A 13,242-nucleotide genomic window follows, 5' to 3' on the forward strand; every position below is an offset into this window, starting at 1 on the left:
GAGACAATGAGGGTGGGATCCCTTTGCGGACTGGGAAGCACTAAAGGATGGGAGCTGTGTTGTCACACGGCGCTCTGGAGTCCAAAAGCACACCCAACCCCAGCCTTGGCTCTGCACCTGCCCATCCAGCCCAACAGACCTTGGGCAAGTCTCTCCACTCTTTGAAGTACAAGATCCCCAGCAACAAGATGAAGAGGCCCCCAGAGGGTCTCAGCTGTCTCCTAAACGCGGGTAGTGTAGGATGAGAAGAAACGTATCAGAGAATCCCTGATCATTCACGCCTTTAGTGACCGGAGACCTAATTAAACTAGACCAGCCTGTGTCCAGGTGCAGACAAAGAGCTCTCTCCACTGGTCATGGGAAAACCCAGGGCTTTTCTAATAGTTCAGGGTCTTCCATTACGGCCTGACAGGCTAGACTGATGGTCTCTGTGGGAACTCTTCTGAGGAATCTTCATGTGATGGATCTTATCCAGTCTGAGCAGTGGGATATTAAAATAAACAAACAAAAAAGAATTGCCAAACCAGGCAACGTTTCAAATGACAATTTATTTTAATTAAATACAAACAAGGAAAAAAGGCACCATGGCCCATTCAAGTATCTTGCATAGATGTACAAATATTGTAAACAATTAATAGGTGGACGAGAGAGAAGAGGATCTGTTTTCCATGAACAATCTCCCAAATAAAAAGAAAATTCACATTGCCCTGGATCCCAGACACATACGTACATACAGTGGATGGTATGAGAGGATGCGCGGAAGGGTGACTTTGGGGGCACTTGGCTTGGATTCTGCGGAACCTCTCCTTAGCGAGCTTCCCTAGGGACGGGGCGCCTTTCCAGTTGGCATTCTCGTGGCTTTCTTGGTGTCTAGCAGAGCTGTTATACACACATTTAACGCAATCACTGACTTCAGAACTGGTCCCCAATTTAAAATATGCAAGTCTTCCATACCCTCTGCCAAATAAAAACAAATTTGGACATAGCTAAGGGGAGACTTTGTTCAAAAGGATTCTTGCAAAAGATGAAGGAAAGGGCTATTGCAATACCATAAGATCTGTAATGAGAGACGGTAAGATCTGCAAGCATCTCAAAGCTGGGGCAGAAGGGCTTTTCCTTTATAGGGAGAAGTAAACAGGACTAAAAAGAACCTACGGCAAGCAGGCAGTCACGCTTGGGGAAGGTGCCTGGGCTAAAACTCCCACTGAGACAGGGAGACAGGGGCGCCATCTCCCTTGAGGTCTTTTGAGGTTTACATTTCAGAGATGGCTCAGAGGCTCTTAAGAAAAACATTTCCAGGGTTGTAAAACTGGCAGGAGGCTAAGTTAGGTTTTAAAAAGATTGACATACATCTCTAGCTGAACAACGGGCTGGTTAACTCACCAAGCTGTAGTTAATAAGCTTCTCTCCTCCCCACCAGACTCTGAACTTGGACCCATCGGGGCCTGAGCCAGCATACAGCCCCTCCCCAGAAAGGCTGAGCACAAAGACATTCCCTTCCCTGAATGCGGTTCCTTCTAGCCGTTTCACTCCTTCCTGTAAAAGAAGAGGCCTCTTTTTTCTGAGCTTTGAGATGCTCACAGACCTTGCAGCAGCTCGCCTAAGCATTCTGTCTATTGCAATGCCCCCCCCCCCCGCCTGCTCCTATTGTAATATTCCCTTTCCTGGTCTTGCAATAATCCTTTCAAATAAAGTCCCTCCTTCCTTAAGTCTGTCTCTGTTTTTATCTGTCACCTCAAAGCAGCACATGGGCACGGGAGGGGAAGAGGGCCTGTCGTGGCCGGTCTTGCTCCTGGGCCTGCCAAAATGGCAACTTCTGGCTTCCCGAACAGAAGCAGGAGTGAAACAGCAAATAGAACCGGCTGCGAAAAGTCTCTATCAAATTTTTAAAATTCGACCATCTTCCAGTTCACAGTACAATTTTATGGGATGGAGGTGGTATTAAAATAATGGAAAACGAAAACAAAGACAGAAGAACAAGCAAGTAACAACCCAGGTCTCTCTGTGGTTCCGTGGAGGGGGAATTTCAGGTTCAAGAGGCTCATGCAGCCACAACGGCTGTGGCGTTTTCACTTCAGAGCCTTCCACCTCCTGACATGAGGGAGAAAAGCTGAAGAAGCCACAGGAACGCTGTGAGGCAGGGGTGGGGTTTAAGGGTGATTTTTTTTTATGGGGTTATTTTCACCTCTACTTTTCTGGGACCCGGCCTTGAGGCCTCGGGCATCTGGAGTAGCACGCTTAAATGGGATGCTGCCCCTGACTTAATCAGGCGGCAAAGGTGGAGATTGGCTATGGGGAGCAACCGGGGCCGCGTCAGGGAGACAGGGGCACGGATATCACGACTACCTGAGGGAAGAGAACCTCATTTTCCTGAGATCTTTCTAAATGCACCCATGTATGTACTCAGGTGCACAGCCCAAATCTCCCACTTGTCTACAAACCCCAGAACATCTATTGAGCACCTATTACGTGCAGAGAACTGTAAGGGTGTCCTGGGGGGTGGCTGGGGAGTGAAAAGCTCAAGCCTCTTCCTTGCGCTGAGGTTTCAAGAGCAAACCACTGCTCATGCAGGAGGGGGGCCCAGCCGCCCAGCACCCTTCTGGGAGCAGGAGACAGTCCCAGAGAACATCTCCGGTGACTTGGTGAAAATCGTTCTATCTAGCAGAGCACCACACAGGCTCCTTCCCTGCTCTGGGAGGACAGGACCCATGGGATGGTGTTCCCCGGCTGCTCCAAGTTCTCTTTCAGTGAGGGTCAGTGGAGGGCCGTGGCCAGAGGAGAGGACTTCAGGAAGCGGATGATAAAAAGCCTGGTTGGCCCCAGCTCAGACTATTTCTTCAGGGCTGTGGCTTGCTGCCTCTCCAGAGATCTCTAGAGACAGGTCTGCTCTCTGCTCAGAGGGCAATGGTCCTGCCTCAAGTCACTGACCAGACCTAGAGACGGGCTGGGGCGTCTGCTCCCTTCACTGCACCTGCGGCCGTCCCTGGGGACCTTACTCAGACTTAGGTCAGGGAGGAGGGGAGAAAACTCTCACCCTGCTGATGTCACAAACACAATGGAAAATAAAGCTACGCCCCACACAACCACAGCCCGAGTCTACTCCGGTCAACACTCTTGAGAACCACAGCAGGAAATGCAGTGGCCAACCCTCGAGGCAGGACTCTGACTTGTGGGTCACAAGCACCAGGTCCCCAGGAAATCAGGGGAAGGTCCGCTCTCAGAGCATCACACATTAGGTGGATCCGAGCGGTGAAGGAGAACTCAAAAGCGCAGGGCACTTGGAAAGTGCAGAAGAGAAGACAGAAGGCAACCGAGAATGATGGGAGTGGAGAGTGGCACCTTTGGCCTTTCGGCTCAGAGGAGGCCCAAGCCTGGTGCTCCCCCTGCTGTCTACACTGCCTACAAATAGTACCTGTCTGAGTCAGAGTGACCCGTGTGAATAAGGGGATGCAGGGGTTTGGCGAGGTGGGGAGGGGACCTGATTTGTTCACGTGTAGCCACAGAGCCAGGAGCTGTCACCTCACCCAAGCCCCAGGCAGGGCCATAACAGTGGCTGGTTTGACCCCTCTCAATCTCAGAGCTAAAAGGGATGGGTAAGTGCCCAGCCTCTGTCTAGCCTGGGACCTTCGAGAATGACAGTAGCAATGGAAAGCTCTCATGCGTACCCTCTGCCATAGGATGTGGATAGATGGCTTCTCCAAGCTAAGTCCTGGCCTGAAAGGCTAAAAGGGACTTTTCCTAGCTGGTCTCGCCAGCTCAGACAGCCTGGACCATCTCCATTGGCACCTCTGAAGGGAGGGGCCAGCTGAAGGGAGGTTGGAGGAGAAGCAGCCATTCATCCTCCTCCATGCTCTCCCCTCCCTACCTGGGGCTGTCTATTGCACAAAACAACACTCAGATGCCATCGGACAGCAGTCCCCCTGGGCCTCTGAGGAGGCTGAGGGGGCACTGAGTCAAGAAGGAGATTTTTGGAGATGCAGTGGTTCCAGGAGGAGGGAAGGAGGAGCTCGGAGGTGGCCAGACATGCTGCTTCTAGATTCTGTGGCCATGGGTCTTCTGCGGTACTCAGCGTCCTCAAGGAAAGGGAGAAGCCCCTTCAGACAGGTCTAGATTTTCGAGCTAGTCATCCTCTCAGACCTCTGTGATCTGTATTCAGGAAACTATAGAAAGAAAGAGAAGGGAGAGAGAGAGAGAGACATCAGCTAAATGTTGATCAGTAGGATCAATGGGGAGCTGTCCTCTTGCTTTTGACAGGTTGGAAGGATAGACCATCAGCTGAGAACGGTTTCCCATGGAAGTCTGTCAACGTGTCTGCTTGTCCAGATCATCAACCCCACAGTGAGAGGCATGACGGTGCCCCTACTCCGAGATGATGAGCCACCCCCATTCACCCCTCTAAAGCCGCAGCTTAGTCTACAGACTTCCCAGGGCCTTGTGGGAACACAGGGCAGTAGCCAAGCTTCCTCACCTCCTCCCCTCTGGCCCGACTCCCAGGACTGGCAGCCTGAGAATATGTCAGCCCCACCGAAGAGGTAATAAGAGGGGCCATTTGGGTGTAGCCCACCACAGGCCAGCAGTTTATATAAAATTGCCTTGACCTTCACAGCAACCTGATGGGGCTGGCTATTGCTGCTTCTTATTGCTTCTTTACAGATAAGGAAACTGAGACTCAAGAAAGTGACTTGCTCAGAGCCACTCAGCTGTGGTCAGTTGGAGATGCAGGTTTAAAGCCACCATAGCTCAGGCTCCTAAGCATCACCTTTCACATGAAACCAAAAACACTATTACCAATTTAAGACAGTCAGACAGGAACCAAGAAACACTAAGCTTTTGTCCTTGGCTTTTGTTCTGGAAGTCTGGCCCTAGCTGGAAGGAGAAGCCTGAATTGGTTTGTTTTCTCAACCACATTCTTGACCCCCTGGAGCTCTCTGGCCCCAACTTTTACCTCGAGGGCTTCCACAGACTCACCTTTGGAACAGGTGCTACCAGAGGCCGGGACTGCTGAGGGTCAGTGGCAGTGGGCCGCAGTATGGAGGTGCCGCCTGGCCTGGGGAGGCTCTTGCGACCTGGCACTGGGTTAGCTGGGAGCGCCTTCTGGGGTGGCCGAGGCCTGGAGAAATCCTGGGGAGAAAGCCACAAGCCTCACTCAAAGGCCAGAGGGGCCTGTTCAAAAGAAAATATTCCCAATATATTACAGGTCAAAATCAGATGAGAAAAGAGATTGACTATAGGGTGCCATTTAAAAAGAAATTGTGTGTGTGTTTACATGCTCAACAGAAAGCTTTTTTGGAGAGCGCATTGGCAGTATCTATCAAAACTAGAAACAATCATTCTCTGATCTAACAATTCCACTTCCCATTACCCATGTTAGAGAACTATTCGCACAGGGGCACAAAAATGAAATTGCGAGGATGTTCCTTGTAGCACTCTTTGTGACAGCAAAAGAAACTATAAATAACCAAAATTTCCATCAATAGAAAAATTACTAAAATCATGCAGTGAAATAGGATGCAGCATTTAAAAAGAATGAAGTAGGTCGATATGTGCTGATGTGGAAAGATGAGCAAGCCTCAGTGAGAGCTGAAGTACAAATTGTAGAGGATTGTTTACGTAAATTAAATCACCACGCCCCCCCACCCCCTCCAACGTAAATATAAAGGTACAGAAGAAAGTCGGGAAGGATACAGACCAAATTGATAACAGACGTTAGATGGGGCATGGGAGGCGGGGTCACCCAGGTGAACATTCAAATTTTTTAACAAGAGTATATATGTGTATTATCTGTGCAAATAAAATTAAAAAACATTAAAAAAAATAAAAACACATTAAAAAAAGAAGAAAACACATTTTTTCACATTGGTCGTCTATGGGCGGCACAATCAATAGGGATTCTTTCCTTTGGGCTTTTATATTCCCTTTATGTCTTGTCATCTTCTCAATAAGACCTTCCCTGACCTCCGTATTTAAAATTACAACACCCCGCCACCCTGGCACTCAGCATTCCCAGATCCCTGTATCCCAATCTACTTCTTTTTTTAATAACTCACTTATCCCCTTCCCACACGTTATACAATATACTTATTTTATTTTCTGCCTCTCCATCCCGCACTAGACCAGACGCAGGGGCTGGCGTCCTTGTCTGTTTGATTCACTGATACAGCTCAAGCTTCCAGAACAGTGCCTGGTATACAGTAAGCACTCAACACAAATTAGTTGAATAAATAAATTTCTGTGTTAGTCAAAAATTATTAAATAACTATGTATTTCTTCTGTGATTGAAAAAAATATTTAAGGGGCAGAGAATGGACTGCACCACCACTCACAGATGCCCAAGCTGGCGGGGTGTGAGAGCGGCCAGGTCCACAGGTGGGCGCTCTGCCTGCTGTCCTTGATTGTTCCCCGTCTTGAGGGGGTCACTAACAAGCACAAAAACGACCAAAAGGCAAGCATGCGGAGACGGCGGGAGCAAATCAAAGAACTGGGATTTTCCGCAAGAAGCTTCTCAGCCTTCAGAAAACTGACAGCAGAAACTAAAGCTCAGAGAACAGAAGAGCAGCAGATTCCTGTGACCAAAAGCCACGTTCTCCAGCTCCATCCCCTCCCCAAAGGATGGAGATCTCCCACCCTTCCAGCCCAGCCAACTGCCAAATGGCCAAATCGTGGTGGCTGCTGGAGGCCAGACAGAGACTTCTGGGGGAAGCAACAGCTGGGTGCAGATGTCAGGTTGCGGCTGGGAGATGTACTCCCTCGGCTGCTTGCTGTGCAAAATGAGCTACTGGAGGGGGCAGTGCATCCGGACAGGAGCCTTATCAGCACGGTAACACGGGGCCTCCCAGAGCAGTGTCCTGCCACAGGCCACGCCTGCTATGACCCAGCTCCGCTCTACCAGGGGCCTCACCCAGCACTGTTTTCCGGAGGCAGAAACAGTCCCTGAACCCCTCTGGTCCACTGCTCCTTCCTCAGGGGACAGCACCTTCATCAATCAGGCTGCACAAACCAGACACCAGGGGGTGGGGGTGGGGGGTCATCCCCTGCCAATCCCCATCCACGACCGTTCCCCAAGTCCTGTCTATTTTCTCTTCTGCACAGCTTTCATCAGCTTCGCCCCATCAGCCCTGCCACCCCCTGCTCCAAGCTACCATCAGCTCTCCTCTGGACACCGTTTAAACCTTCTAACTAGCATGCTCGTGCACCCAGTCTCATCCCCCTCCAATCAGTAATGCAATACGCATTCACTAGAAATCATACTTCAAATTTTGAATTTTGATCTTTTCCTGGGCTGGTGACATGCAATAGGAATCTCTCTCGTGATGCTGGGCAGCAGCAGTGAGCTGCAGCTCCCAGTCAGCCATGCGATCACGAGGGTAAACAACCAATACACTTACAGCCACTCTGTACCCATACAACCATTCTGTTTTTCACTTTCAGTACTGTATTCAATAAATTACATGAGATAGTCAACACTTTATTATAAAATAGGCTTTGTGTGAGATGATTTTGCCCAACTGTGGGCTAATGTAAGTGTTCTGAGCACATTTAAGATAGGCTAGGCTAAGCTATGATGTTCGGTAGGTTAGGTGTTTTAAATGTATTTTCGATTTATGATATTTTCAATTCATGATGGGTTTATCAGGACATAACTCCAACATAAGTCAAGATCTGTACTTTGCTATGGCCGTCTGAGCAGCCTAATGCACTCTCCATTTCCTCTTCTCTTCTCTCCACTCCTCTTGCTCTTTTCCCTTTCTCCCTCCCTGTCAGTCTTTCCCTTCCCTTTCTGCATGGATTTTTCTATCTCACTCCTGCCCTAGTTGAGAAAAATGGGAGAGCGGCAGCTTCACATCATCAGAAAACCAAACCTGATGCTTTCAGCTCTGCCAAACTGTGACACTGCTCCACGCCCAGGGACCTTCCAGACCTGGTGCCAACCCCACAGTCTTAGGGTCAGCCTGGGCCCCAGTGGAGCCCTCTGGACCATGCCCAAGAAAAGCAGTCACAGCAGGAAAATGAGCAAGTCCCCTGTCCCATTTGAAGGGTCACACCCAAAATACACAGGCTAGCTCTGGAAGGTACCACACCCAGCCACCACTCTGGAAATGTCTGTGTCTGTGATGTGGGAACTTCCGCCAGAAGGTACAGTTGGAGCTGTCAGAGTACAGACACGCCAGGTGAACAGGCTGTTGAGCAGTGCAGCTCTGCTTCCAACGAACACCAGTGGTGGGCGTGTACAGCCAGACCCCACTCACATCTCCCAGAGGCCCCTACCCATCCAATGACCAAGGCATCACAGTACAACCCTCAGTAAGACTTCCCGACTAGTTGAAGACATTGATAGGCACAATTTGCTGGGATAAGTACTATGATGAGGGAAGTACACGGGCACCAAACTCAGGCTTAGCGGTCAGAGAAGGCTTCTTGGGGGAAGTGGCATCTAAGAGGAGATGTAAGGATGCAAAGGGAAGAGTGTATCAGACAGAAGAAACAGCATTTGCAAAGACTCAGAAAAGAAAAAGAGCATGAAGAACTGAAAGCAGTTAATTTGGGGTAGAAGGTGAGTGGTGGCTTGTCCTAAAATAGGTCAACCAGGGAGGCAGTCCTCTGTGGTTTAGGGGCTGCCTGGGGAGTGTATCTCCCCGTGTTCATCGCCCTCACCCTCTGCCTGCCCCCCATATTTACCAGAATGCAGGAAAGGCCGTCAGCTCATGACTCAGCAAGTTCCATCTTCCTAGCTTCTGTCATTCTCTATTGTCAGTGGCCTTAAAAGCAATGCCATTGACCTAGGGTTTCTCAGAGTCCACTTACCTGGGTGAGGATGCAATTTGGTGCGGGGGGCACTGGCCGGCTTGGAGGAGGCCTCCTGCATGACTCCTTTCTCTCTACTTGGGACCCGGCCCCTGGAGCGTTCCTAGCAGCCCCGCTGAGGTGCGCTGGCAATGGTGTAGGTAGGGACCTCCCATGCAGATAGTCCGGAGGGGGCCGGGGAGGAGGTTGGGAGGGCTTCCGGAGGGTTTCAGGGGTGTTGGTCACCTGTATGCATAAGACAAGGAATGACTGAGACATAGGAACCCTCAATGCACTTAAAAACTCAGGGGGGCCCTTGTGTGTCTCACCGAGATGACCGAAGGCAGAGGAGAACAAGCTGGCCTGCTAAATCCCTAGGATCCCAGAGGTCAGATGCAACCTTTAAAGTCATTAGGGAATGTCAGAACCAACTGAACGTCTCTCAAGCCAAGAAAGTGGCTTTTATTACCAATCCCAAGGGCCACAGAGGCTCTTAAGAAAACCCAGAAGGCTCCCGAGGGATAAAGGAAAAGCAGCAAAGTTCAATGGTGCAAACTCTTACCTTTCGCTTGCCCTGAGGCGTCTGTAACTTGAATGTTGGGTTGGCATGGCCAGTTCCACTGTTCTGAGACACCATGAAGGGACAACTAGGAACAAGGAATGGGGGAAGAGAAGGAAGGGGGTTGTTCATGGAGGGTCAGTGTCTGAGTTCCCTCTCACCCAAGCACGGCCAGCAAGCAGCTAAATCTTTCCCAGCTCTGCTCTGGAGGAAGCAGGATTGGTGCTCCTGAACCCCAGATCCCTAGATATGGAGACATTGTGTGGCCAATGGAGAACTCTCAAGGAAACAGTTGGCCTTTACAAAGCAGAGTCTTCCTCAGTCCCTTCACTTTGCCCTTTTAAGAAATTTCTCCCCAAGGAGACACAAGGATGTCACCAGCCATCAACCAATCACCCTCAGGTATAGATCCAGAAAGACTCGGGATTTCAAATCCCCTCCAGAACATGTGTAATTTAATAGATGACTCAGAGATGACACATCTTCAATATCCAAAGAAATGAATTGCATAAAAAAAAGTTAGTCTTGGTCTTGAGTTGATGTCCAGCCACCCCTGTGACTGACTTGGGCTACTCAGTCCTTCTCTGTTGCCTCAGTTTCCTATCCTTTAAAATGGGGAACAAACCAATTAGATAAAGGATGGCACATCAATTTCATTTCATATTCCAACTTAAATGGTTGGGAGCATTCGGGTGAGAAGGATTCTAAAGTGATGACTAGGCTCAGTAGAGCATATTTATAATAAAATCATCTAGTAATGTCTGCCATGGTCGTGGAGCATAGCAGAAGGGGGGAGGGCAGCATGTGCCTTGCATTTGCCTTCCCTGAATTAGACCCACCACCAACAACAACTTTTTTTTACCACGTATTGCTTACAGAAAGTTTTATAATCTGTAAGTGGACCCCAAGTTCTTCATGGTACCCCGTCATACCTGAACGGTTGCCTCAACTTGGAAGGGAGGGCTAAAGGCTTGAGTTGGCCCAGTTTGTTGTTCTGTCTACAGCAGTAGTACATCAGCACAAGGAACAGCAGCACAAAGATGGCTGTGAACACTCCAGCTACCACAGCACCAACACCTTCCAGAAATAGAACCCAAGTAATAGATTTAGAAGCTGTTTGGGCTGTAGATTTCAAACAACGTATTCTTAATTCTTCTGCAGATATTTGATTTGCATTTAATTTGTATTACGTATTTTAACTTAAAAATTATAATAAAAACATATATTACCACTGGGAAACCACTAACATTAGCTTAAATAGCCAGGTCAATTTGCTTTGCACAGGCCTCATAATAAAGCTTCTCCAGCCACTTCTGTTTAATTGAAGAGAGTCCCTTTCAAGGCAAGGAGTTCCAGCTCTATTATTGTTTACCACTACTTTTCAGCCTAAATCATGGTTTTCCTAGACACAAAGAAACCAACACAAAACACTGAGGGACTTGGACTAAGACTAGAACTCTCATGCATAATCCAGAATTTCACATTTGGTTTCATCAAAGCTGCCTCAACATTGTCACAAATTTTAAATCTAATGTACAAAATGTATATATTCCAGTGACACACTTTTATATAGCGGGGTTTCTTCCTTGAGAGCTTTTGCTCAAAAAAAAATACTTTGCTACTATTTTTTTTAAAAAGCTTGGAAACCAAAGGGCTAGAATCCCTGAGATTTCCACTAAAAACTGTAGAAGTTTTTGAGTGTCTTGTTCCCCATTTTAAGCTTTGTTCATCCAAGAGAATCTGATTTGCCCCAGGTTCATGATCATTTTTAAGCGGCCGAGAAGGACTAGTCGCCACCTCACTCCCCAAAAAAGGATGGGATTATTCAGTAACCTACAGTCTCTCTTAATCTTTCTCTCTCTAAGCAGGTTCATCCTTCTCAGTAGAAAGGACAGAGGAAGAGCAATTGAGCTGCGCCCCCATGCCAGGCTGCTAGCCTCAGCCGCTACTTCCACTTGGCCCCTCTTTTTCTTGTTCTGTCATCTACAAAATCAGGATCATGGAGCCGACTCACTTTCTCTCTCCAACATGCCACCTGCCCCCACAGCGCCCAACCGTCCTCACAAAGGTGAGCAGAGGCCCCGAGCAGGCAGAGCACTCACTCTCAGGGGGCATGGGCCCGCTGTCGACGCTGCCCCCCAGGCCCGGTGTGTTGCAGAAGGGCGGGGCCCAGCCCCGGAGGCAGTGGCAGTTCTGGTTGTTGTTGCAGACCTGGAGTGGAGGGCAAGGGCGGAGGCATCAGCACCCTGGAGAGCTCTGGCCTCCCACAGGGCCTGCCCCCATGGACACCAGCAAGGAGGAGCCCCAGAACCCCGGGCACGCGTACCCCGTGGCCATTGCATTTCTTGCTGCAGCCTTCCGTTTCAAAGAAGGAGGTGTTCCTGCACTGCCCCTCGAAGCAAATCTGTAGTGGGAAGGAAACCGAACCGTCATTATGATGGAAGGAACACTGGTTGGCAATCAGGAGACTGGGGTTTTGCACTTAGAACATATGGGACTCAAAAAGGCAGCCCACTTCAGGATATTTATTATAGTGACAACCTAAAAAGCCAAGGACAGGACAATAGTTAACTAAATTCTGCTATTATTTTTGTGATTAGGGAGAAAACAACAAATATTACATTGTTCAAACATTATATTTAATAATATAATAAATATGTGTTATTACATTCTATATTACTACTGTGGGTTATATGTTAATTGTTTAATTGTATATTAATATGCACTAATTTTAATATTATACTTAAAAATAATGATGATGATGACAGCAGTCTACTCTGCGCCAGGTACTACACCAAGTGCTTCATATGTTTTTTATAATTTCATTCTCAGTTAACACTGAGATAGGTACCATTATTTTCCCTAGGCTTTCCTGATTCCTAGAAGAGTCCATTTCTTACTTCATATGATAATTAATGATGAGGACGAAAGTGATAATAGCTAGCCCGTCTAGAGAGTTTACCGGGATTATCTCATTTAATCCTATAACAATTCTATGGGGTGGGTGCTTGCTATTACTAACACACTTTATAAAGGAAGTCACTGAGGCGCAGGGAGGTTGGGGAAGCTGGGATTCAAGCCCAGACATTCTCCCTCCAGAGCTCACACTTCCCAATCACTGCCCCTGAGTGAGGCTGGAGGAAGACTCACATGGTTGTAGCCACACTTGGTCCCAGTCATCACCAGGCCTGGATCCAGCATGTCACCCTCCTCCTCAGGACCTCGGTAGACGTGGGTGCCCCGGCACCGGATCTGCCTCCCGTTCATGGTGATGGTGGTTTCAATGGGCACCGCGTTGGACTCCACGGGTCTGGCCTCGTTACTCTGACACTGGATCTTCCCACACTTGGCATCTCTGGGCCCACGAGAGAGGGAGGGGAGGAGGTGGAATCAGAGGCAGGGGAAGAGCTGGGGCACAGAAGAGCTTCAGCCTCTCTTGACCAGGATAGCAGGCTTGGACGGGGGAGGGGCAAAGGGGCAATGAGTGTCCTCTAGGGACCCACCAGGAGGGACCTCACGTGGACTTAGATCAAGGGAGGGAAACAGGATCTTTGTCCCCAAGCAGATCTAGGCCAGAGAGCTGGCCTTGAGAAGTCCTCTTTACTGTAAGGACAATGACCCGAACTGAGCAACCTGTCCCCTTATAATCCTTACACCCTCATGCACCCAGGTGCTCCAGCCAGAAGCCTGGTGTCACCCTCAACACCCCATTCTCCCTCACTCCTGAGTTCAAGTAATTTTCAAGCCCTGTCAATCCTCCCTCCTACATATGTACCCTAATTCACCCTACCATCCTCTCTCACCTGGATGCCAGGAAACTGATCTCCCTGCCTCCAGTCTTGCCCCATTGGAATCTAATTTCCAAAATGCTCTCAAGCCAAAGTCCAAACTCCCCTAGCCAG

General features: G+C 48.9%; 1 protein-coding gene across 1 annotated transcript in view; it reads right to left on the reverse strand.

The window, feature by feature from the left end:
* Positions 1-529: 529 nt before the first annotated feature.
* Positions 530-13,242, reverse strand: part of ADAM19 (ADAM metallopeptidase domain 19) — an 80,527-nt gene continuing 67,814 nt past the window's right edge. Inside the window, exons 16-23 of the mRNA XM_058544842.1 lie at positions 12,491-12,695; positions 11,667-11,744; positions 11,443-11,551; positions 10,273-10,417; positions 9,344-9,428; positions 8,803-9,027; positions 4,969-5,121; positions 530-4,160 (exon numbers count right to left, since the gene is read on the reverse strand). Of these exons, the coding sequence (XP_058400825.1) occupies positions 4,107-4,160; positions 4,969-5,121; positions 8,803-9,027; positions 9,344-9,428; positions 10,273-10,417; positions 11,443-11,551; positions 11,667-11,744; positions 12,491-12,695 (1,054 nt within the window). The 3' untranslated portion in view covers positions 530-4,106. The remainder of the gene's footprint in view (positions 4,161-4,968; positions 5,122-8,802; positions 9,028-9,343; positions 9,429-10,272; positions 10,418-11,442; positions 11,552-11,666; positions 11,745-12,490; positions 12,696-13,242) is intronic.

Source organism: Diceros bicornis, chromosome 1, assembly GCF_020826845.1.
Source record: "Diceros bicornis minor isolate mBicDic1 chromosome 1, mDicBic1.mat.cur, whole genome shotgun sequence".
Taxonomy (NCBI): Eukaryota; Metazoa; Chordata; class Mammalia; order Perissodactyla; family Rhinocerotidae; genus Diceros; species Diceros bicornis.